The sequence below is a fragment of the Mchenga conophoros genome, linkage group LG23 (assembly GCF_057382185.1).
Source record: "Mchenga conophoros isolate Kocher_MC1m ecotype Shallow Benthic linkage group LG23, M_conophoros_male_GT1.1, whole genome shotgun sequence".
In the NCBI taxonomy this organism is placed as follows: domain Eukaryota; kingdom Metazoa; phylum Chordata; class Actinopteri; order Cichliformes; family Cichlidae; genus Mchenga; species Mchenga conophoros.
Genome location: NC_140547.1, coordinates 47,503,427 through 47,530,517, shown reverse-complemented (window position 1 = coordinate 47,530,517; position 27,091 = coordinate 47,503,427). Strand labels below are relative to the sequence as shown.

The window sequence follows — 27,091 nt, the reverse complement described above, 5'->3', positions numbered from 1 at the left end:
CTAGACTCACCGAGGGGCCAGTGGTTGGTGAGGCAGCAGCAGCTGAAGTCATGTGACTAATGGCTCTCAGCTTCTGTCCTCCTATTCGCCGGTGTCCTTCACCTGTCACACCTGGTCAAGAAAGAGTGAGAATGTTCAGAGCTTTAATGGAAAAGAATATTATTACATATAAAAGGCCTCTAACAAGTATTGTAGTGTTAATCAGGATGAAGTCCATCATGAACACTTCAGAGTGCTTCAGACAGTCGGTGTTTCATCCACAGAGCCTCCAGTCTGCATATCAAAGTATCCTGAGGAATGACAGTGAACCCGAGTTCCCCTCATTACATTCATGTGTGTGACTGTGAGGAAAAGGTGATTGTATGAACGTGTGTGAGCGAGTGAATGAGGCTTGTATCAGAGTGGAGATAATGTCAGCGGCACAAGCTGGACGCTGCAGGTGTCACATGTGAATCTGTGCATCAGTGTCTGCACCTTTGTGGAGGTGAAGCTCAGGAGGTTTGGATTTGTTCAAAGCTCTGTCTGCTCCATCTTTCTTTCCCTCAGGCCTCTCCAGATCAGGAAGGAGGTCCTGTTCTCCTTCTCCCTCCTGGATTTCTGGATCCAGGGAAGGATCAAAGTCTCTCAGCCCAGCATCAGAGCTTCTGGCTGGGGGAGGACTGGAAGTTTCAGCTGGAGGCTGAGAGCCTGGATCTGCCATCTGAGTCACAATTCAAATATTCTCAGTAATCTCAAAAAGCAACAGAAAGGTGCCATTTTCATGAGCAGTGGGTTATCCAGCAGTTTGATTCATGTCAGCAGCATTTAGTTTGTAACTGCTGACTCACCTCTGGCTGTGTCCTGCTCTCAGGGTCACAGTGGACACTGTACCTTTGACCGAAGCTGCAAAGACAGTCAGCAGGGGTCTGGATGCATTCAGCACCACGTCCTTGTTGGGCAGACACCTTCAGTGACAGGACAGACAGTCCAAAGTAAGGAGACGTGGGACACAGTGAAGACACAGAAACAGAAACCAGAACTATAATCACAAAACAAACTCAGAAACATAAAGAGTGAATCAGCTGATTCAGTGTTTGTGACAAAAACATGGATCCTGGTTAATAACTTTTATTTGTTTGTTTCTGTATTATTTTGTGTATCGTTCTTATGAGCTGTTGTTTTGTCAGTGAAATATTATTTCATTGTTTTAAGCTTTTTGTTGACTTTGAAGTGCTTAAGTTGATATTTTTGAACATTTAATTTGTTCGATTATTGTCGAGTCGATAAAACTGTCAAACGCACAGCTGCTTCCAGCACGGCCGGAGGAGAGGTGGCCGAGCAGACGCACAACACACACAGCTCACAGGTTTGCATTTCTAGATATTGCAGATGTTGCAGAAATTGAGAGTAAAGAACTCAGAGATCCAGCGCTGTCTCCTGCCCCTTATTTATACACCACAACACAACGACAGGCGTAACTCACACAAACGGGTAACATGAGGCTCAGATGCTTTGGACGTGTTCACATATACTGGACACAGAATGATGAAGATGGAGCTGCAGGAAGGAGGAAAAGAGGAAAAACACAGAAAAGATTCACAGATGTGGTGAAAAAGGACACGACAGCTTCTGTTTGTTAGTTTGGTTTTTCTTTATTTGGTAAAGATTCAGAAATAAAGAGAAGATCACATGTTTGAATATTATATTAACGTTCTGTAATTACAACAAGTTGTAAAATCTTTCCAGAGTGAGACAGAGACTGTGCAGAGACTGTAGAAGGACAGAGCAGCAGCAGAGCAGTCCAGATACACTGATGATCCTCTGTCAGATCCAGAGGGACACACAGGGCTGATGCTGGACTCTACATTGTGTCTGACAGTGGAGCTGTTCTCAGAGCAGTTCACTCTGCAGCACTGACAGTCATCTGCACTTCATTCCTCTGTCAGTCACTGCTGGATGAAGCTCTCCTCTCCACCTCCCAGTAACATGGCCCAGTCAGAGCGTCTCTACACACAAGCTGCTGCTGCTTCAACCTCTCTGGATCATCAGGACACAGCTGCTCCTCTCTCAGCACACACACCGTCCTGTTTACCATCATGGCCACCACCTGCAGAGAGAAGGAGGAAGAGCAGAGGAGATAAACGAGTGTTTCCAGAGACTCTTCATCAGCTGTCAGTCAGTGATGCAGCACATCCAGTATAAAGAGCAGCAGGGACGTCAGTGCTGGGACTGTACTAGGACTCATTGTTGCTTCACTTTTTCTAATCTTTGGATTTTTATTGAAGTTGCTGAAAATGTTTTTCCCTCCTAGTTTGAGTTTGGACTTTCATTCATTAGAAGAACCTTGGTGTGTCCACTCTGAGCTCTGTAGGAACCCCAACAACAAGCCCAACAATCCAGATGGACGGTTCCAGCTGTTAACTGGAGGAATTCCATCCAAACATCTGCTCTCACTAAATTCTTCCTCACCTACAGACTGTGTTCTTCACTGCTTTAAACTTGGAAATCAATGCAGTCATTGGTCTGCGTGCTGCTTTGTTCAGAGAGCTGATTGGCTGTTGACAGTGTTTGATCAGAGCGTGTCAGCCGTTACTATGGTGACCATAAAGGTGAGAAACAGGAAGTGTTTGTGTCCAATCCTGAAGCCTGTCACCGTTCTCCTCTCACAGCTTCACTGAGAAGCTGCAGCTTTACAGGAAACACTGGATCTTTGTTTCATACTGACTGTGTTTAGTACAATACTGCTGACAGCACCACCCACTCACTCCATCACTCTACTTACTCCAGAGTCTCCAGTCTGTAGTCTGGACTCTGCTGAAGATCAGACAGCTGCTTCACATCTGGATCCTTCAGGTTGTTGTAGTACAGCTCCAGCACTCTCAGATGGGAGGGGTTGGACTTCAGTGCTGCTGCCAGATAATCACAGCTGATCTTTGACAAACCACAGCCCCACAATCTGTATAAAGAATGAAAGATGTAAGTTTATTAGACAAAGTGCTTGAAATCATTCAGTGTTTCATCATCTGTTCAGAGCTGAAGAAGGTTCAGAATGTAGAAGTTTAGAAAATGGAAACTCCAAACAGCTGAAGCCAACAGGAAGCAGCTTCAAACAGGAAACTGTGCAGAGTTTCAGACTATATGTCCTGATGCAGCCAGTTGGATTTTGGAGATTTGAATCTCTGTTCTGTGACTAAGTCCTTGAATCATTTCTTCCAGTTGGTCCAACAAGACAGACTAAGTATTGGACATGTGTTGTGGCTCCATCAGGGGAGCTTCTAAATGTGATGTGATGGCCCCTCTGGGTCTGTCAGGTCACAGCACTGAAGAGAGCTCAAACTGGGCACACAGCTGTTCCAGTCTGGACCAAAGACTCTATACTGGGACTGAGGGACTGCTTTGACTGCACCCACTGGGACTTTTGAAAGGCTCATGTTCTCACTTAGATCATCGATTTCTACTGACATTTCTTTCTGGGAAAAATGGGGATTACTTTGGAAACAGGAAGTATTTTCCCCAATAAGCAGCCCTGGATTAGTAAATCACTCCAACATGTTCTCAGGCAGAAGAAGCTGTCTTGTTATGAGGGAGAGAAGAAAAAGATTGAGGCACAGAAACCTGTTGAAAGAGAGATAAAGCAGCTAAAATCAGGTGTAAAAGTAAAGCAGAGGATGAGCTGAATAAAGGACACTCAAGGCTGGCTTGGAAAGGAATGAAGTCCATGGTGGGGATGCAGAACAAGGAGCAAAGATGAATGTGATGCTGAATCAGCAGAAGACTTGGACTCATTTGATTCCAGCTTTGATATCATTGATTTCAATGAAGAGCTTTGTGATTGTAGCAAAGGGCTGGTAGCTCTGAGAGTCCCACTGATGAGGTGTTTGTGTGGAAATCTCTTAGTGGGACCAAAGAGAGAAAAAGCCCTGGTCCTGATGCTGTGGGAGGGAAATGATTGAAGTGTGCTGTGAGGAACTGACTGGGAGATTTTCACACATTTTCCAGTCCTCCTTGGAACAACAGGAAGTTCCCAGCATATGGAAACAAAGGTTAAGTGTCCTATGGCACTCAGTGATGATGGTGCTGTGGCCCCACCACCTCCACCTCTTTGTAAAGGAACTAACTGTAATCTGAAGCTTCAAATTGAACTAAGACTTCCTCCACTAGGTGGCAGTGTCTGATGAGAAAGTGTTAGTGGAGCTGGCCTGGAGTCAGAAACAGGAAGATGCAGGATTTGGGCTGAAATGGGCAAAAGTGGTTAGCACTAGTGCCTTAGAGCAAGAAGGTTGTAGGTTGAAGCTTGTTGGTCAGCTGGGCCTTTCTGTGGAGGTTGGATGTTCCCCCACAGTCCAATGAAATGCTGCTTAGGTTCATTGGTGCTTCTACATTGGCTGTAGGTGTGGATGTGAGGGAGTGCTTCTCTGTCGCTCTCTGTTGGCCCTGTGATGGACTGCTCACCTGTGCAGGTGGACCACGCCTCTTGCCCTATGACAGCTAGGGCACAGGCTGCAGCCCTGTGAGCCTAAGCTGAATAAACAGTTAGCAAAAATGATCCATAGATGGCCTGAAATCCCCCAGTTAGCAGTTTGGTAGATAGCTATGACATGCTAATCCCATCCAGCAGCTGTATTCTACCTGTAAGCTGATCCCTGCTGAGCCAAAGCACTTTTTCATATACAAATTACAACCTTTAATAGAAACCTATTGGTCAGCATCTTATTAGCCTGCTGTTAGCTTCATTCCACAGAAAACTGAGAGAAACTAACAGAGTTGATAAAGAATAAAGAGAAATGTGCTGATTTAAAGCCTTTGAAGTGCTTCAGATGATCTCTGTCCACTTCTGTCCACTCATTCATTCATGTAAGCTTTCTAATGCAGCTTTGATCTTCACAGTCTGCTTGATGAAACTCATTCTAACCCTGAATGTCAGAGTGTTCCTGCTTCTCTTTCCCATCATTCATGCTGGCAGTGGAGGAGATTTGGATGTTGGACTGTGTTTTGGATGATGTGTGTATGTTTGTGTTGGACTGCTGTCTGTAAAGCAAACACACATTTTGCTTTGGATTTCAGTGTCAGACAGACTTTAAGGTGCAATGAAGAGTTTGAGAGTTTCACAGTGAATTTTCCAGTGGAGGATTTTTCTTCTTCTTTGAAGGTTTGAAATGTGAACATTGTTCTGCTGCAGTCAATGGACTAAACCAGAGAAGAAGAAAACAGACTTTACCATGAAGATCCTCAGTGTGGATCAGTATAATATCAGCCTGATGTCTGCAGTTTAGTGTCAGCACAACTTTCACATCATATTCATCTCAGCACAACTAAAACATGCTGACTGACCTCAGAGTTTCAAGTTTACATCCTGGACTCTCCAGGAAACCACACAGATGCTTCACTCCTGGATCCTGCAGGTTGTTGTTGTTGAACAGGTCCAGCTGTCTCAGATGGGAGGGGTTGGACTTCAGTGCTGCTGCCAGATAATCACAGCTGATCTCTGACAAACCACAGCTCTTCAATCTGTATAAAGAATGAAAGATGTAAGTTTATTAGACAAAGTGCTTGAAATCATTCAGTGTTTCATCATCTGTTCAGAGCTGAAGAAGGTTCAGAATGTAGAAGTTTAGAAAATGGAAACTCCAAACAGCTGAAGCCAACAGGAAGCAGCTTCAAACAAACACAACAAGAGAAAAAACTCTGAATGTTTCACATTAAAGTCGTACATTTCTCATAAAAACAGGACAAAGACTTGAAAAAGTCGTGTTTTTCCTTCCAGGAACCACATGGCTTCACTTTTAAAGGTGAAGTGTGACAGAAATGGACATATTTGAAGTCCAACACCTTTTTCCAGTCACATTATTAAAGCAGACAAACTACAAGCTCATTTTCATTCCAACAAGTCATCTTCTGACCTGGACTAACAACACTGGTCTCTATGTGCAGCTGGCTGTGAGACCAGTGCTCAGGGAGCGTCTACAAAGTGCAACACTGAAAGAACATCACACACTCATTTGCTTCCAGCACTTTCACACAAACATCTACTGTCATTATTGTCACCAAACTCTGTGGATCCTTTATTGCAAATTCAAATGGGATCAAATGGTCAGACAAAAGAGGGTTATGAGGAAATATGATGAAATGTTGTGTATTAGCAGCAAGTTATTGAATCTTTTTCCTCAGAAACCAAACAAAATGATTGACAAACATGTTTTTACAAACTCAGTGTTGGACTTGGATCAGCAGGATAAGCTGATGTTTAAAGGCATTTGAGTCTCGCTGTATGAGAGTCCAGTTCTTACTCAATATTTATGGATGAATGAAACAGAGACTGCAGCAAACAGAGACTGCAGCGTGTTGTGCGCTCTGCTGAGAAGGTGATTGGCTGCAGACTCCCATCTTTGCAGGACCTGTACACCTCCAGGACATTGCGGCGTGCAGCTCGGATCTCAGCTGACCCTTCTCACCCTGGACACAGTCTGTTTGACCTGCTCCCCTCAGGCAGGAGGCTCCGGTCCATTCGCACCAGAACCTCTCGCCATAAGAACAGTTTCTTCCCCTCTGCTGTCGGACACATGAACAATAACCGTATGACTGTTCCCATCACTAACACATGACCCTACGCTGTGTTCACTGCATCATTCCATGTTTGGCACTGATCACCACCTGCACTCATGTATATATCTTTCAACGTAGCACTCTTAATTCTTATTCTCATGTATATATCTCATGCACATATCTTCCCACGTAGCACTTTTAATTCTTATCCCTACTTTTATTTTTTTCCATGTCTATTTAAGTGCTATTTATGACACTATGTTTGCACTGAAGCACCGCAGCAATTTCCTAATGTTGTAAACCTGCTCAACATTTGGCAATAAAACCCTTTCTGATTCTGATGATGTTCTTTCAGTGTTGCACTTTGTCGACGCTCCCTGAGCCTCACAGCCAGCTGCACATGGACCAGCTGACATTACCCAGCATTAGAGGCGGCTGTAACAAATTCATGTTCCCATTTAAATGGTTTTAATTTGAATAAAACGATGTTGATTCATTCAATCCTGAATCGATGTTTAATATAAATGTATTTTGCCAGAATCTCAGGTTAAAGCTCACAAACTATTTCAACAAGCAGCAAACAGATAAAACAGTAAATGAGAGCAGCTAAACACACAAAGATGGAAACACAGAGCGTGGATCGTTCACTCGACGGCACGTACACGGACACGCCGTCGGGGCTGAAAGTGGACAGCTCACAGATCCTGAAGCTGCAGGTTTCATCTGTCTCCAACCAAAACTGAGTGAAGCAGCAGCAAAAGAAGATCCAAACTCTGCTTCACGTTTGATCAATATGCTCATGAATTCTCTCTGACTTTGGCTGTTCCTGCCTGCACAGCTCTCTCTCTCTCAGTGTACTCCAAGAACAGCTTCAAACATCTGTTTCTGCATCATTCACTGTTTATTAGCCACCAGTCTGCTGTTGTGTTCAGTGCTGTCGGCCTCTGACAGTAAAGCCTCATTTCTGCTGTTCCATGGAAACTTTTTAAAATGATGACAGATTACAAACTCTCAGCTGTGTCTGTAATCAAACCTCTGTAACTTTGCTTCACTTCAGCAGCATCAGCTCATGTTCACATGTTGCTTCATGGTTTGCTTCAGTTTTTGATCGACTGCAGAATATTTTGAAGGTTATCTGCTATAAAAAGCCAGAAGAGGAAAATCTGCTTCATGTGTTTCTGTTTGATCCTCAGTGACTTTGACACAAAGGCCTCTGCTGTGATGATCACACCTCTGATCAAGTCTCACAGTGTCACAACTGATAAATGATCAGAGTTAGAATATTTCTGACTGTCTGCTGTGTGCCGTGACCTTTGACCTGCTAAAGACAGTCAGCTGTGGATTATTCATTGTTGTGTCTGATACTTAGAACTGTGAGGAAGAAGCTACACAGTTAATCAGGGTCCCCTCTCTCTGAATCAGGAAAGGTGGGCAGGCCGCGTGTGGGCCGCGGGCCATACGTTGAGCATCACTGTTTGAAATGTGAACATTGTTCTGCTGCAGTCAATGGACTAAACCAGAGAAGAAGAAAACAGACTTTACCATGAAGATCCTCAGTGTGGATCAGTATAATATCAGCCTGATGTCTGCAGTTTAGTGTCAGCACAACTTTCACATCATATTCATCTCAGCACAACTAAAACATGCTGACTGACCCCAGAGTTTCAAGTTTACATCCTGGACTCTCCAGGAAACCACACAGATGCTTCACTCCTGGATCCTGCAGCTTGTTGTTGTCGCTCAGGTCCAGCTCTCTCAGATGGGAGGGGTTGGACTTCAGTGCTGCTGCCAGATAATCACAGCTGATCTCTGACAAACCACAGTCCCTCAATCTGTATAAAGAATGAAAGATGTAAGTTTATTAGACAAAGAGCTTGAAATCATTCAGTGTTTCATCATCTGTTCAGAGCTGAAGAAGGTTCAGAATGTAGAAGTTTAGAAAATGGAAACTCCAAACAGCTGAAGCCAACAGGAAGCAGCTTCAAACAAACACAACAAGAGAAAAAACTCTGAATGTTTCACATTAAAGTCGTACATTTCTCATAAAAACAGGACAAAGACTTGAAAAAGTCGTGTTTTTCCTTCCAGGAACCACATGGCTTCACTTTTAAAGGTGAAGTGTGACAGAAATGGACATATTGAAATCAATGATATCAAAGCTGGAATCAAATGAGTCCAAGTCTTCTGCTGATTCAGCATCACATTCATCTTTGCTCCTTGTTCTGCATTCCCACCATAAATATAAAGAGGCAAAACTCACATTTTCCAAAATCCTCTTTAAGCTTCGACAATAAAGGAAGATAGTTTTATACAAGTCTTTGTGGTTTTCTTGTCACCCAGATGCCCGAGTACTTAAACTTGTTATAGCTGGGTTTAAAAGGGGCTAAAATACACAAAACTCCCAGTTGTCGTACAGATAGACTTTGCCTCGCTCTTCCCAAAATTCACTTTATATCCAGAAATTGTCCCAAATTCCTTAAGTATGCATTAAGGTGACCTTGAGGCTCTTAAAGGCGCCTATAAATAAAATGTATTATTATTATTATTATTGTAAGTCTATCCAAAAGTTTGCGGAGGCTGTTCGATGGGTTGGAAATAAATAAAATCATGTCGTCGGCATAAAGAGAGACTTCATGTTTGATACCCCCTCGATGTTTTCCCTCAACACCAACACATTGTCTCAGAGCAACAGCTAGCGGTTCAATGGCAAAAAGGAGACAGAGGGCATCCCTGTCCTGGGGGGCAGATTATTGTTAGTCTGGACGGCTGTTAGAGGGGAGCAATACAATACTTTTATCCAAGATACAAAATTAAAGCCACATTTTTTAAGCGTATAAAAAAAAAATCCCATCTCACCCGATCCAACGCCTTTTCTGCGTCAAGCCAAATGACAGTTTCCAATGTATCACCTTTAACATGGGTATAAATGATATTTAATAGAGCTCTAATGTTCAAAAAAGAGTGCCTAATAAAGCCCGTCTGGTGAAATAATGGAGGACAAATACTTGTGTAAGCAACGGGCCAACACTTGAGCCAGGATCTTGGTGTCTGTGTTGAACAAAGATATTAAACGACATGAACGACAATCTAAATGGTCTTTTTCCTGTTTTACAATTAAACACATCACTGCTTGATGCATTGTTGGAGGCAACGACTGTGAGAGGAAGGATTCTTCAAAAGTTGATTTTAACAGTGAATTCAGTCGGTCAGAAAACTTTATGAAAAAATCAGATGGATACCCGTCGGGGCAGCAGATTTTCCAGACTGCATGCTCCGTACGGCCGTTTCAATTCCAACATTAGAGACAAGTTCCTCCAGACTAGCGATCGCATCTTCTCCCAAGGAGGGAATATCAAACACCTTATTGAAATCATTGTGGATCTCAAGGATAGTTTGGTTGTCTGTAGACCTTATTCCCTGGTCATTGTAGATCTCAAGGATAGTTGGTTAGCTGTTCTTAGTCGTAGCTGGTGAGCTGATAACTCGCCTGTTTTTTCTCCATGTTCATAAGCGTAGCTGCAACTTTGACTAAGCTTGTTTTGTAGATATGAGATTGTATTCAGTTTGTCATTGTAACCGCTGTGTATATAATACAGGCTCAGGAGAGTGGCTGTACACAGCATGTAGTTTAGTGTCACGGTCACAGTGGCTGACCGTATGGAGAGTGTGTGGAGGACTCAGGCGCAGACACTGGCGCAGACATGAAACTGAGTTTTGAACGAAAAGCGAGCCTTTATTTCGGCGGAAGACATCAAACAAGGCAGAATCACAGTGAAGAGAACTAAACTGGGGAACTAATACTATAATGAATCATGAAGACACGGAAAGCTATGGCTAAGAATACAAAAGACCGGGCATGAAAATATGGAGGGTGGGAACACAGATGACGCGACACAGAGACTAAATACACATGAGGGATGATCAAGTTCCAAACATTAAAACTGTCAAAGCTGCAGGGGGGATTGGCTGTTCCAAACCTGAAATATTATTTCTGGGCAGCTCAGATGAGACCCCTGACTGTATGGGTGCGGGATTTGTCTGAAACTCAGTGGCTAAACATTGAGAAGACAATGTGCGAAAGATCATTGGAATCCCTGCTTTGTTCTAACATTTCAATTAAAAATGTGCATATGGGGGAACGGACGAGGGTCACACTAAAGATTTGGCGTAGAATCAAACAATCATTTGGTCTTCCAAAAGAAATTTCAATGTTATCAAGCCTCTCCTCCCTGCAGGGTTTTTCTCCTATTGTGGAAGACTCTGGCTTCAGAGCATGGTCACATAGCGGGCTTCATAAACTTTGTCATGTTGTGAGGAATGGGCACCTGAGCTCATTTGAACAGTTGAGGTCAGTTTCGGCTTCCTTCTTCTGACTTTTTTAGATTTCTGCAGCTAAGAAGCTTTTTGACAAAACATAAAGAATGGAGGCAAGTTTTGGAGCCCTCACCCATTGAGGAAATATTTCTAAAAACATTTCAAAGTAATTCCTCCCCAAAATTAATCAGTCATTTTTATAACGCATTTATGAGTTTCAATACAAATGCAACTTTGGATATTAAGGCAAGGTGGGAAGCTGAGACTGGCACTCAAATCTCAGAGGACACCTGGGAAGAGGTGTTCGGTGAAGCCCATCTGGTGACTAATTCTGGGCTGTGGAGAGAATTTAAATGGAAGGTGGTCATGAGATATTTTAGAACCCCAGAGATAATGGCCAAAATGAAGCCTACAAATCCTGACACCTGCTGGTGAAATTGTGGCACTTCTTTAGGAACCCACTCACATATATTCTGGTCATGCCCAAAAATCTGCTCACTTTGGAATGACATATTTAAAGTTCTCAGTACAGTTTTCCAACAACCATTAACAAAAGACCAACAGTTAGTCATTTTAGGAGTCTTACCAAAGGGTTTTGCGGGAAACAATAAAACGTATCTCTTAAGAATCTTGCTTACAACAGCACTAAAGTGTATCACTATTTGTCACGGACCCGGTTCCGGGGACTCGGGGTTCGTGAACAGTGTGGACCATTATTGTTATTGTTGTTATTGTTATTATTATTGTTATTAGTGTATTGGATGTATGTTTGCTGCACTGTGCTCTTGTGTTCCATGCTGGTGTGTGGGTGTCTGCGGGTGTGACTGAGGGATGAAGGACAGCCACCTGCAGGCCTGCTGGGCGTGGCCCTGCCGACTGCCGGTCACGCCTAGGTTCTCACACACCTGCTTCTGCTCGGGCTCGTCGGGGGAGCTACTTAACAGAGCGATGGAGCTTCCTCCGGCGCAGGATCGTTGAGTTAGACTCCATGTCAGTGTCTCTAGTATTGTTAAGTGTATGCCTGCCGGAGTTGGTGCCATAACGGCTGCTTCTGTCGTTTTTTCCTCAGGAGAGCGGAACACGGGACTGCAGGACGCACAGGGTGTGCGTAGGCACAGAGAGCACGGGATACCAGCACTTGGGAGAAGACACGTCACGGGAGTCGAGGGAGCACTTTTGGAGATTTTATGTGTGGTGTACATTTACCTCACTGTAAATAAACCCACTGTTCATTCCACTAAGTCCAGCGTTTGGGTCCTTTCTCCAACATCCCCCACGGTCTGCCCCCCAGACCGTGACACTATTAAATGGCTGAATCTTGACCCACCTTCATATAATATGTGGATTGATAAAGCAAGAGAAATTTACCAGATGGAGGAAATAACATTTGCTCTGCGGATTCAGAGAGAATTGTTTACTGAGCGTTGGCGACCCATACATGCTTTACTGTTTCAATAATTTAGCATAGGTCTGTTTCGTTTTGTCCATTTACAGCTAAGTTTGTCACATGTTATTTAATATTACATAAAGTTTTTGTTTCTGTTCTTGTCTGTTTGTTTGTTTTCTTGGGTTTTGTTTTGCTTCCCAGTTTTGTTTTGTGCTTCCTAATTGCAGTTCTTATTTTAATCTACATTTCTGCATTGCAGTTCCTGTAACTGTCCTACTTGTGAACATCGACAAGTACAAGTTGCAATGTTGTAAATTATAATAAAAATTGAGTTAAAAAAAAAAAAAGAACATTAAAGTCGTACATGTCTCATAAAAACAGGAAAAAAGCTTGAAAAAGTCGTGTTTTTCCTTCCAGGAACCACATGGCTTCACTTTTAAAGGTGAAGTGTGAAAGAAATGGACATATTTGAAGTCCAACACCTTTTTCCAGTCACATTATTAAAGCCGACAAACTACAAGCTCATTTTGACAAACTGAGGCTCAAACTGAGCCACAGCTGAACCAGCATCCCTGTACAGCAGACACTTACAGCGCTTGGCTGCTTCCATTGGACCCTCTGCACAGAGCTTCAGTTTCCTCTTCTGGTCCCAAAGTGCAGAACAACAAGGTTTCAAACAGCTTCGTTCCAGCAGCATCAGCCACAGACATGCAGAGAGAATCCTTTGGTTGTGTTGTGTGTTTGCATATCTGCTGTGTTGCTTTGTGAGGATGGATCATCTCCTGCAGCTCCAGATAAACAAGCTGGACCTGAACCTGGTAGCTTCACTTAGAAGACACTTGTGACGGGAACGTGTGAGAAGTTTTGTGCAGACAAGTGTGGATTTAGAGTGTGGGACGAGCTCTCCACAGTCTTTGTGGAGATCCACATTCTGCATACTGCCTGTGAGAAGCTGCAGACATTTGTCCTCCAAATCCACTGAGCAGCTGCTCGTGGTGGTATTAGCTTCATGTGTGCGTGTTAGCATGAAGCCTCGGTCACACTCTGCTGTGGACACGGTCACGGACAGCTGGACGCCTGATGGACGAGTCGTCCTTCCTGTTAAACTTCTTTGAGCATGAGAAGAGCATGAGAAGCTCAGTGGACACTGTTCAGGGTTTTAACTCTCGCTTTCACTTCAGCTTCACCAACAACAGCACAAGCAGAGCAGCCCACTGCCTGCATGGCTGGGACAGCGCCCCCTGGTGACTGTAAACCACTACAACATGTAGACGGCCGTCTGCAGGCTGGATGTAGCACCACCGCAGAGACGTGCTGCAGCTCTGTTTAGTTACCCAGCTGACAGCAGAGGCTGTAGTTTACTGTTACCAACATGGAAAACTGAAGCTTCACCAGCTGGAGCTACAGAGCTGGAGAACAAAGGAGACTGAGAGGCCAGAATGATGTGGGAGGAAACATCAAGAGCCTGTTTGAAAGGAGACACATGTGGATGCTGTGCCAGTCTGTGGTCTGTCAGAAGTCAGCTGAGTCACACTGCAAGAAGCTGCAGAATCTCAGAGGAGGAGATTTGGAAGTGTTTGTGGGACAAACTGGACTCAAAGAAAGAAGATGTTTGTGAAGTCTTTGGTGGAGGTGAGCAGTGTGAAGCAGAACACATGGAGATGAATCAGGAGGTCAGCATCAGTGTCTCCTTGTGGTGGACGGTAAAAGAATCAGAGCCAACGCTCCCGTCCACCCTCGGCATGAAGCAGTGCTGTTTCTGAAACAGGAGGACAAGTCCAGAGAAGACAGAGGAAGTAAAGATGAGGGTGGGACAGGACAGCAGGACTTCCTTCACACCTGCAGCTCCATCACACTGCTGTAGGTCCTCTTCATCACACATGTACCTGCAGCCTGTCTTCAAGTCCAGGAGTCACCTCCACACAGTGTAGAAGCCTCCTGTGCAGACCATGGAGTCCAGCCTCTGTCAGGGAAGTCGGCACTAAAGCCTGAAAGACTTCAATCTGTCTCTGCTCCACCCGAGAATGATCAGCACCGTACTTGTTGTGCATTCAAGGGGGGAACATCAGCGCTGCATCGTGGGAACAACACCGCAGGAACAAAGACACAGCACGGCCGATGAAGGACGAGGACAAAGGAAAGGTGAGTGAGAAGACCCTGGTGGTGTGGACGGACCTGCAGGGGCTCCAAGACTGAGGAGCAGAGACGTCCATGTACCAGCTGAGGATGCTGCAGTGATCCAGGGAGCTCGGTCCAATCTGAGGCCGTGTGAACTACGTGGACCACAGTTTCTTCACAGACTTCAGCCACGTGAACATCTGGAGATCCAACAGTGCACGAGCTGTGAGCCATCAGCTGTTTCTCTCATCAGCTGCTGGAATGAGAGCTGCTGGAATCATCTCGAGCAGCAGGAAATCACTGATGTTGTTTCTAAACAAAGATATGGGACTGAGCTCCGCTGAGCTCCTTCTACTTTCATCCAGATAGAAACTGCTACAGTCTGCTGATTATTGCTTTGCCTCCATCACACGAGCTCTTTATCCTGTTCTTCACTCTCATTGGTTCTTTGTGTGCTTGTTTTTACAACAGTAGTCTTCTGATTGGTCAAAGAAGACAATCAGCTGTGACTAAATGTAGCTCCTACAGCAGTGATGGGAATAACTACTGAAGCTAATCCAGTATCAAAGCTCAGGAATCAGCAGCTCCCACCTCGTTTTCTTTCAACAACTATTTTTAGCTGCTGTGTTTTTGTGTTTCTGCAGACCTCAGACATCCTGCTGCTCTGGACAACTTTTTCATTCTTTTGTATCATTATTTTGCTTTTCTTTTATTATTATGTTATATGTATTAATATGTGAAACACTTATTCTTTGTGTTTTTGCTTTGCTCCTGTCAAACTGCTTTAATAAAATCTGCTGCAGTCTAAACTGTGGACGTTCCCTTTTTAACCCTTTGTGAAACAATAAAGGTTTAAATCTGAGTATTCATCTATGTTAGTGTTTAATGGGTCTAATAGGTTGCTTTGGCCTTTCCCAGTAATATCTTCCCTTGCAGTCTGTGGTCCAGGCTTCTAAAACCATCCCAGGTTAACAAGAACTACAATCTAGAGGAGAGCTGCCATAACAGGTGTGACTGATGAGATCTGACCTGCAAGGTTACTCAGGTTTGTTTGTATCAGGACAAGCAGGGAAGACACCTGGACGTCAAAGTAGTTAGAGCTGGGCGAGTGTCCTCACCCACATCGGCTTCACAACTCTGCATCATCTACTGAGTAAGACTCAGAGCATCAGAGATTAGAAGGTCTACAAAGAGCTGAACCAGACTTCCTGTATAAAGGTTTTAGTTCCACAGATCGACAGTGTCAGCACAACTAAAACGTGGAGACTGACCTCAGAGTTTCAATTTGATGTTGTGGATTCTCCAGAAGAACACACAGCTGCTTCACTCCTGAATCCTGAAGATTGTTGGAGCTCAGGTCCACCTCTCTGGGATACGAAGGGTTGAGCTTCAGCACTGCTTCCAGATAATCACAGCTGATCTCTGACAAATCACAGCTCCTCAATCTGTATAGAGAATGAAAGATGTAAGTTTATTAGACAAAGTGCTTGAAATCATTCAGTGTTTCATCATCTGTTCAGAGCTGAAGAAGGTTCAGAATGTAGAAGTTTAGAAAATGGAAACTCCAAACAGCTGAAGCCAACAGGAAGCAGCTTCAAACAAACACAACAAGAGAAAAAACTCTGAATGTTTCACATTAAAGTCGTACATTTCTAACAAGAGTGTTTTAAAGACAGCGTCACTGATGATCATCTTCTGCCCAGTAAAACTTTGGTTTTCCTCATGTGAGTGTTAATGATGCACAAAGACTGTGAGTGCAAAGAGGGAGCGAGGAGGATGACAGAGAGATGGTACAGGAGCATCAAGAACCCGGCGAGGAAATGAGCAGAAGGACTTTGGAGCCTGTTGGATTGAAGCTTTCACAGAGACGTGTTTGACTGGACACCACCAGGACAGACTTTTAATCCCAGGATTTGGATGAGCTTTCTGTCTTTATGGTCACAAATGATGCTGTAACTCTGTGAATGTCCTGGAACTGTCAGCAGTGTGGTTACGTCCTTTTGACCTGAGTTTCCACAGCTCTTATAACAGCAGTGTACATTCAGACTGAGACACGCTTCAGTCTGTATGGACCTGTTTCTGTAGCTGCCACCATCATTCTACATGTTTGTACATCAGCTTATCAAATCCTGTCTGCTGTCTTCATTTATTACTCTTCACCTGCTTCAGTCTCACTGTGTGGGCGGAGCTGCCTGAGCCCCGCGTCATCTCCGCCTCTTTTCTTCGTCCTCCACCTCTCTTTTCTCTTCTTCAGTGTTCTGCAGCCACGGAGCCTCACAGCCGTTAGCACGCCCATACCTGAGCAGCTAGCATTACCCAGCATGCCGTGCAGCAGTGTCAGTTTGTAAATGTGCAAGAATTCCTGCTCCAAACTGTTTCACAGAGTGCTGTGTGCCGTGACCTTTGACCTGCTAAAGACAATCAGCTGTGGATTATTCATTGTTGTGTCTGATACTTTGAACTGTGAGGAAGAAGCTACACAGTTAATCAGGGTCCCCTCTCTCTGAATCAGGAAAGGTGGGCAGGCCGCGTGTGGGCCGCGGGCCATACGTTGAGTATCACTGTTTGAAATGTGAACATTGTTCTGCTGCAGTCAATGGACTAAACCAGAGAAGAAGAAAACAGACTTTACCATGAAGATCCTCAGTGTGGATCAGTATAATATCAGCCTGATGTCTGCAGTTTAGTGTCAGCACAACTTTCACATCATATTCATCTCAGCACAACTAAAACATGCTGACTGACCTCAGAGTTTCAAATCGACATCGTGGATTCTCCAGGAAACCACACAGATGTTTCACTCCTGGATCCTGCAGGTTGTTGTAGGTTCCACTCAGGTCCACCTCTGTGGGATACGAGGGGTTGGACTTCAGTGCTGCTGCCAGATAATCACAGCTGATCTCTGACAAATCACAGCCCTTCAATCTGTATAAAGAATGAAAGATGTAAGTTTATTAGACAAAGTGCTTGAAATCATTCAGTGTTTCATCATCTGTTCAGAGCTGAAGAAGGTTCAGAATGTAGAAGTTTAGAAAATGGAAACTCCAAACAGCTGAAGCCAACAGGAAGCAGCTTCAAACAAACACAACAAGAGAAAAAACTCTGAATGTTTCACATTAAAGTCGAACATTTCTAACAAGAGTGTTTTAAAGACAGCGTCACTGATGATCATCTTCTGCCCAGTAAAACTTTGGTTTTCCTCATGTGAGTGTTAATGATGCACAAAGACTGTGAGTGCAAAGAGGGAGCGAGGAGGATGACAGAGAGATGGTACAGGAGCATCAAGAACATTAAAGTCTGGCGATTAAATGCCTCACTCCTAAATGACAGCCAGTTTTGTGAGTTCATACATACTGAACTGAGCCTTTAACTCTCTGGGATTGCACCAAGGCATACATTAGAGGTCGCATAATATAATTTGCAAGTGCCAGGAAGAAAAGAAAAGAGGCTAGGCGGTGTGAATTGGAGGCCAAAATAAAACACCTAGAGCAACAACACAAAAAAGCACATACAGCCAATTTGCTTTCCGATCTTAAAATGTTACGTAGTGAGCGTAATAGTTTAATAAACGAGAAAATTGAGGGCAATTCATTAAACAAAAGTACTATGAACAGGGTAGTAGGACTAGTAGATTGCTGGCAATAAGACTCAGGAAACAGCAAACTTGTAATATGGTCCAAAAGTTGAAGTCAGATCAAACCCTGATTACTAAACCAAATCAAATTGCAAGTTGTTTTGCCAATTTTTCAAGCCATTATATAAAAATTCAGATACATGTAAAGATAACAATACACTGTCTGATTTCTTAGAAAAGATCAATTTAAAAACACTGCCAGAGTCTGTAGCAAAGGAGTTAGATGAACCAATTTGAGAACAAGAAATTTCACAGGTGATTTCAAACCTTAAAACTAAAAACAGTCCTGGCCCTGATGGTTTTATTAACGAATTCTACAAAAAACTTAAGGACAAAGTCGCACCCTTATTACTGAAAGCTTACCACTGCGCTCTGGAGACTGGGACTATGGCGCCGTCCTGGAACGATGCTACAATTGTCGTAATCCATAAAGAGGGCAAGGACCCCACAAACTGTCAATCATACAGGCCAATCTCATTACTTAATACTGATTTGCGCATTCTCACCACGATTTTAGCCAAAAGAGTTAGTAAAATTATTACACAGGTTATAAATCCAGATCAAACGGGGTTCATTGCAGGAAGGCACTATGGGGACAATGTTCGTAGATTGTTGAACTTAATGTCCTTGTACAAGACCAAACAAGAAGAAACAATGATTCTGTCTCTTGATGCGCAAAAAGCATTCGACAGGGTTTCCTGGCAGTACTTGGGCCATACACTTGAAAGATTCAAATTTGGGCCAAACTTAATTAAGTGGATACAGATTCTTTATTCCAACCCAATGGCGGCTGTACGGGTAAATGGAACGATATCAGCCAGATTTCCACTGGAACGTGGGTGTAGATAAGGATGCCCACTGGCGCCCCTGCTGTTCGATATAAGTATTGAGCCTCTGGCGCAGTTGATTAGAGATGAACATGAAATTCAGGGCCTTTCAATTAATGGAGAACAGCATAAATTGTCCATCTATGCAGACGATGTACTTTTATACATTTCAAATCCTGCAGTCAGTTTACCTCATTTAAGAGAAATTATTAGTACATACGGTTCCCTCTCTGCTTACAAAGTTAATATTAACAAAACATTGGCAATGGATATAGGAGGAAACATTTCACAAACATTCAAGGAGCGATGTGGCTTTAAATGGCCAAACAAAGGTATCAAGTATTTAGGAATTCAAATTCCTCACTCATTATCAGACTTGTTTAAAGTAAATTATGAAGTTATAGTTGCAAAAATAAAAAAAGATTTAGAGCGATGGACAGTCCTGCCTCTGTCTTTCTTGGGTCGGATCGAGAGTATACGTATGAATGTATTGCCAAGACTTCTAGACCTTTTTCAAATGCTGCCTATTAACATTCCCAACTCTACATTTGATAATTTAGATAAACTTTTTTCCAAATTTATATGGCAAAGCAAACGCCCAAGGATCAAGTTCCAAACATTAAAACTGTCAAAGCTGCAGGGGGGATTGGCTGTTCCAAACCTGAAATATTATTTCTGGGCAGCTCAGATGAGACCCCTGACTGTATGGGTGCGGGATTTGTCTGAAACTCAGTGGCTAAACATTGAGAAGACAATGTGCGAAAGATCATTGGAATCCCTGCTTTGTTCTAACATTTCAATTAAAAATGTGCATATGGGGGAACGGACGAGGGTCACACTAAAGATTTGGCGTAGAATCAAACAATCATTTGGTCTTCCAAAAGAAATTTCATTGTTATCAAGCCTCTCCTCCCTGCAGGGTTTTTCTCCTATTGTGGAAGACTCTGGCTTCAGAGCATGGTCAAATAGCGGGCTTCATAAACTTTGTCATGTTGTGAGGAATGGGCACCTGAGCTCATTTGAACAGTTGAGGTCAGTTTCGGCTTCCTTCTTCTGACTTTTTTAGATTTCTGCAGCTAAGAAGCTTTTTGACAAAACATAAAGAATGGAGGCAAGTTTTGGAGCCCTCACCCATTGAGGAAATATTTCTAAAAACATTTCAAAGTAATTCCTCCCCAAAATTAATCAGTCATTTTTATAACGCATTTATGAGTTTCAATACAAATGCAACTTTGGATATTAAGGCAAGGTGGGAAGCTGAGACTGGCACTCAAATCTCAGAGGACACCTGGGAAGAGGTGTTCGGTGAAGCCCATCTGGTGACTAATTCTGGGCTGTGGAGAGAATTTAAATGGAAGGTGGTCATGAGATATTTTAGAACCCCAGAGATAATGGCCAAAATGAAGCCTACAAATCCTGACACCTGCTGGCGAAATTGTGGTACTTATTTAGGAACCCACTCACATATATTCTGGTCATGCCCAAAAATCTGCCCACTTTGGAATGACATATTTAAAGTTCTCAGTACAGTTTTCCAACAACCATTAACAAAAGACCAACAGTTAGTCATTTTAGGAGTCTTACCAAAGGGTTTTGCGGGAAACAATAAAACGTATCTCTTAAGAATCTTACAGCAGCACTAAAGTGTATCACTATTAAATGGCTGAATCTTGACCCACCTTCATATAATATGTGGATTGATAAAGCAAGAGAAATTTACCAGATGGAGGAAATAACATCTGCTCTGCGGATTCAGAGAGAATTGTTTACTGAGCGTTGGCGACCCATACATGCTTTACTGTTTCAATAATTTAGCATAGGTCTGTTTCGTTTTGTCCATTTACGGCTAAGTTTGTCACATGTTATTTAATATTACATAAAGTTTTTGTTTTGTTTTCTTTTTGTTATGTTGTTGTTTGTTTGTTTGTTTGCTTGCTTGGGTTTTGCCTTGCTTCCCAGTTTTGTTTTGTGCTTCCTAATTGCAGTTCTTATTTTAATCTACATTTCTGCATTGCGGTTCCTGTAACTGTCCTACTTGTGAACATTGACAAGTACAAGTTGCAATGTTGTAAATTATAATAAAAATTGAGTTAAAAAAAAAAAAAGAACAGAACATTAAAGTCATACATTTCTCATAAAAACAGGACAAAGACTTGAAAAAGTCGTGTTTTTCCTTCCAGGAACCACATGGCTTCACTTTTAAAGGTGAAGTGTGACAGAAATGGACATATTTGAAGTCCAACACCTTTTTCCAGTCACATTATTAAAGCAGACAAACTACAAGCTCATTTTCATTCCAACAAGTCATCTTCTGACCTGGACTAACAACACTGGTCTCTATGTGCAGCTGGCTGTGAGACCAGTGCTCAGGGAGCGTCTACAAAGTGCAACACTGAAAGAACATCACACACTCATTTGCTTCCAGCACTTTCACACAAACATCTACTGTCATTATTGTCACCAAACTCTGTGGATCCTTTATTGCAAATTCAAATGGGATCAAATGGTCAGACAAAAGAGGGTTATGAGTAAATATGATGAAATGTTGTGTATTAGCAGCAAGTTATTGAATCATTTTCCTCAGAAACCAAACAAAATGATTGACAAACATGTTTTTACAAACTCAGTGTTGGACTTGGATCAGCAGGATAAGCTGATGTTTAAAGGCATTTGAGTCTCGCTGTATGAGAGTCCAGTTCTTACTCAATATTTATGGATGATGTTCTTTCAGTGTTGCACTTTGTAGACGCTCCCTGAGCCTCACAGCCAGCTGCACATGGACCAGCTGACATTACCCAGCATTAGAGGCGGCTGTAAAAAATTCATGTTCCCATTTAAATGGTTTTAATTTGAATAAAACGATGTTGATTCATTCAATCCTGAATCGATGTTTAATATAAATGTATTTTGCCAGAATCTCAGGTTAAAGCTCACAAACTATTTCAACAAGCAGCAAACAGATAAAACAGTAAATGAGAGCAGCTAAACACACAAAGATGGAAACACAGAGCGTGGATCGTTCACTCGACGGCACGTACACGGACACGCCGTCGGGGCTGAAAGTGGACAGCTCACAGATCCTGAAGCTGCAGGTTTCATCTGTCTCCAACCAAAACTGAGTGAAGCAGCAGCAAAAGAAGATCCAAACTCTGCTTCACGTTTGATCAATATGCTCATGAATTCTCTCTGACTTTGGCTGTTCCTGCCTGCACAGCTCTCTCTCTCTCTCAGTGTACTCCAAGAACAGCTTCAAACATCTGTTTCTGCATCATTCACTGTTTATTAGCCACCAGTCTGCTGTTGTGTTCAGTGCTGTCGGCCTCTGACAGTAAAGCCTCATTTCTGCTGTTCCATGGAAACTTTTTAAAATGATGACAGATTACAAACTCTCAGCTGTGTCTGTAATCAAACCTCTGTAATTTTGCTTCACTTCAGCAGCATCAGCTCATGTTCACATGTTGCTTCATGGTTTGCTTCAGTTTTTGATCGACTGCAGAATATTTTGAAGGTTATCTGCTATAAAAAGCCAGAAGAGGAAAATCTGCTTCATGTGTTTCTGTTTGATCCTCAGTGACTTTGACACAAAGGCCTCTGCTGTGATGATCACACCTCTGATCAAGTCTCACAGTGTCACAACTGATAAATGATCAGAGTTAGAATATTTCTGACTGTCTGCTGTGTGCCGTGACCTTTGACCTGCTAAAGACAGTCAGCTGTGGATTATTCATTGTTGTGTCTGATACTTAGAACTGTGAGGAAGAAGCTACACAGTTAATCAGGGTCCCCTCTCTCTGAATCAGGAAAGGTGGGCCGGCCGCGTGTGGGCCGCGGGCCATACGTTGAGTATCACTGTTTGAAATGTGAACATTCCTGAAATTCCACCAGAACTTAAAACAAGGCTGGATGAACCCATCTCCCAGTTAGAAGTTTCCTTGGCTATAGCTTCGATGCACTCTGGTAAGTGTCCGGGTCCGGATGGTTTTCTGTCAGAATTTTTCAAACACTTCTCTTCATTACTGTCCACGCAGCTTAGTGCAACCCTCACAGACTGCAAGGAACAAGGATCTCTTCCTCGATCATTCTATGAAGCCTGTATTACACTTATTAAAAAGAAAGGAAAAGATCCGTTGGAATGTGCCTCCTATAGACCCATTTCTCTACTGAACACAGACGTTAAAATATTAGCCAAGATACTTGCCCGTAGACTAGAAATAGTTCTTCCAAAAATTATTTCGAAAGACCAGACAGGCTTCATTAAAGGTCGTCATTCATATTTTAACATAAGGAGGCTATTTAACATAGTCTACTCCAGCTCTACAGACTCTGATGAATGTGTGGTCTCGCTTGACGCTGAAAAGGCCTTTGATCGAGTTGAGTTTGATTATCTCTTTGCAGTCCTTGATAGATTTGGCTTTAGAGCAAAATTTACTTCATGGATTAAATTACTCTATTCTCAACCATCTGCTACAATACGAACTAACCTCCAATTGTCAAAACCTTTCAAACTTCACAGAGGCACACACCAGGGATGTCCTCTCAGCCCCCTGCTTTTTGATCTGGCCATAGAACCCCTTGCCATTGCGTTCCACAGTTGCAAAGAGGTACACGGCATTTGGAGAAACAATACAGAACATAAGGTCTCGCTCTATGCAGATGATCTCCTGCTCTTTATTTCTAAGCCCTTAGCCTCACTACCATCTGCATTGAATCTGCTTAGTCAATTTGGTCAGATTTCAGGGTATAAACTGAACCTTAATAAAAGTGAGCTCTTCCCGCTAAGTAGCAAAGCCAGTATGTTAGACTTCACCTGCTTGCCCTTCAGAGTTGAAAGGACAAAAATTACATATTTGGGAATCACAGTGACAAAAAAACATAAAAACCTTTTCACAGAAAATGTGAGTGCATTGCTGAACCAAGTGAAGCGGTCCCTTACCCACTGGACACCACTCTCTATGTCTCTGGTAGGACGTATCAATTCAATTAAAATGACCAGTCTACCCACATTTCTATACCTTTTCCAGGCCTTACCCATTTTCATTCCCAACACTTTTTTCAATAAGCTGGACTCTGTCATCTCATCTTATCTGTGGCAGAGTAAACGCCCAAGGCTTAATAAGATGCATCTTCAAAAATCTAAAATTGAGGGTGGGTTTGCACTTCCCAACTTTCGTTTTTATTATTGGGCTGCTAACATACGATGTTTGGTGTTTTGGTATTTTTACCATAATCGGAGTGGTTGTCCTGACTGGGTCACTATGGAATTGCATAGTGACAACAGTATATCCTTACCAGCTGCACTTTGTTCTCCACTCTCATCCTCTTCATTCAACTTCATTCCCAACCCTGTAGTGGTGCACTCATTAAAAATATGGGGCCAGTTTAGGAAATATTTTAAACTTTGTGACTTCTCCCTTCTCAGCCCCATTGCATCTAACCATCTCTTTAAACCTTCTACCCAGGACGGTGGGTTTGCGGAGTGGCACAGAAGTGGAATAACTTGCGTCAAGGACCTATTCATAGCCAACAAACTAGCATCATTTGAACAACTTGCTAATAAATATATTCTTCCACCATCACACTTTTTCAGATACTTGCAAGTCAGGCACTTTATTTGTTCCCAGACTTCAGGCTCAAGCCCTCCACCAGAGCCTACACTACTAGAAACTATCCTACAACTCAATCCCACCAATAGAGGGCTGATTTCCTTGCTTTACAATAAAATGTTAAATTTGACACATACCTCTTCATCCAAGCTCAAGACACTGTGGGAAGAAGACTTAAAACATGACAATCTCTGACGAAACATGGGCCTCTATACTCAAACATGTCAACACAACATCACTATGTGCCCGCCATTGTTTAATCCAGTTCAAAGTGGTGCATAGAGCCCATTTCTCAAAATCCAGATTATCCCGTATCTACCCTGAAATCTCTCCATATTGTGACAGATGCAAAACTGCTGAAGCCTCACTGGTCCACATGTACTGGTCTTGTCCCAATCTCACTCAGTTCTGGTCAGAGGTTTTTCGTACCCTGTCCAGGATTCTCAGTGTGACGCTGGCCCCCGGCCCCCTTCTTGCTCTGTTTGGCATCAGTGGGAATGAGGTGCTTCTACCGGCCTCTAAAAAAACAGGCATTATCATTCTGTTCCCTGTTGGCCAGGAGGGCAATCCTACTGAGGTGGCGGGACGCTGCCCCTCCCACTCACAAACAGTGGTTATATGACCTCATGGCCTGTCTAAAACTGGAAAAGATAAGACACTCACTTCAGAACTCCACTGGGAAATTTCAAGACATGTGGGGACCCTTCCTTGATGCTTTTAAAAATCTATAAGAATTTTTCAGCAAACTCTCTTAAGTCAGGTGTGGAAATACAGTGTGCGGGTGCAGGCAGTGACCTGGGTGGGAATGAATGGGATTGTTTTGCAGGGATTTTGTTACTTTGGGATATTTTATACATTTGTTTATATTCTCTTTTTTCTCTTTCTTTCCCTTTTTTCTTTTTTTTCTTTTATTTCACAGCCAAAGATACATTTTTGAACTCATTTCACAGCTTAAATGTACTACTTAACCCTAATGTACAGATCATCTGTAATCCTTCTCTTTTCTTTCTGTTTATATGTATAATATATACGTTGACGTTTCTGTGTATAAAAGGAAACCTCTTAATAAAAAAGACATTGTTTAAAAAAATGTGAACATTGTTCTGCTGCAGTCAATGGACTAAACCAGAGAAGAAGAAAACAGACTTTACCATGAAGATCCTCAGTGTGGATCAGTATAATATCAGCCTGATGTCTGCAGTTTAGTGTCAGCACAACTTTCACATCATATTCATCTCAGCACAACTAAAACATGCTGACTGACCTCAGAGTTTCAAGTTTACATCCTGGACTCTCCAGGAAACCACACAGATGCTTCACTCCTGGATCCTGCAGCTTGTTCTTGGTTGAAGACCAGGAGTCATTACTCAGGTCCAGCTCTCTCAGATGGGAGGGGTTGGACTTCAGTGCTGCTGCCAGATAATCACAGCTGATCTCTGACAAACCACAGCTCTCCAATCTGTATAAAGAATGAAAGATGTAAGTTTATTAGACAAAGTGCTTGAAATCATTCAGTGTTTCATCATCTGTTCAGAGCTGAAGAAGGTTCAGAATGTAGAAGTTTAGAAAATGGAAACTCCAAACAGCTGAAGCCAACAGGAAGCAGCTTCAAACAAACACAACAAGAGAAAAAACTCTGAATGTTTCACATTAAAGTCGTACATTTCTCATAAAAACAGGACAAAGACTTGAAAAAGTCGTGTTTTTCCTTCCAGGAACCACATGGCTTCACTTTTAAAGGTGAAGTGTGACAGAAATGGACATATTGAAATCAATGATATCAAAGCTAGAATAAAATGAGTCCAAGTCTTCTGCTGATTCAGCATCACATTCATCTTTGCTCCTTGTTCTGCATCCCCACCATAAATATAAAGAGGCAAAACTCACATTTTCCAAAATCCTCTTTAAGCTTCGACAATAAAGGAAGATAGTTTTATACAAGTCTTTGTGGTTTTCTTGTCACCCAGATGCCCGAGTACTTAAACTTCTTATAGCTGCGTTTAAAAGGGGCTAAAATACACAAAACTCCCCAGTTGTCGTACAGATAGACTTTGCCTCGCTCTTCCCAAAATTCACTTTATATCCAGAAATTGTCCCAAATTCCTTAAGTATGCATTAAGGTGACCTTGAGGCTCTTAAAGGCGCATATAAATAAAACGTATTATTATTATTATTATTGTAAGTCTATCCAAAAGTTTGCGGAGGCTGTTCGATGGGTTGGAAATAAATAAAATCATGTCGTCGGCATAAAGAGAGACTTCATGTTCGATACCCCCTCGATGTTTTCCCTCAACACCAACACATTGTCTCAGAGCAACAGCTAGCGGTTCAATGGCAAAAAGGAGACAGAGGGCATCCCTGTCCTGGGGGGCAGATTATTGTTAGTCCGGACGGCTGTTAGAGGGGAGCAATACAATACTTTTATCCAAGATACAAAATTAAAGACACATTTTTTAAGCGTATAAAAAAAAACCCCCAATCTTCAAAAGTTGATTTTAACAGTGAATTCAGTCGGTCAGAAAACTTTATGAAAAATTAGATGGATACCCGTCGGGGCAGCAGATTTTCCAGACTGCATGCTCCGTACGGCCGTTTCAATTCCAACATTAGAGACAGGTTCCTCCAGACTAGCGATCGCATCTTCTCCCAAGGAGGGAATATCAAACACCTTATTGAAATCATTGTG

At 42.7% G+C, this 27,091-nt stretch overlaps 1 protein-coding gene across 3 annotated transcripts in view; it reads right to left on the bottom strand.

The window, feature by feature from the left end:
- Nucleotides 1-27,091, bottom strand: part of LOC146548183 (protein NLRC3-like) — a 115,065-nt gene that overhangs the window by 65,514 nt on the left and 22,460 nt on the right. For all 3 annotated transcript variants that reach the window (XM_085266170.1, XM_085266172.1, XM_085266173.1), the window contains one exon: nucleotides 25,670-25,864. In XM_085266170.1, the coding sequence (XP_085122296.1) occupies nucleotides 25,670-25,864 (195 nt within the window). The remainder of the gene's footprint in view (nucleotides 1-25,669; nucleotides 25,865-27,091) is intronic.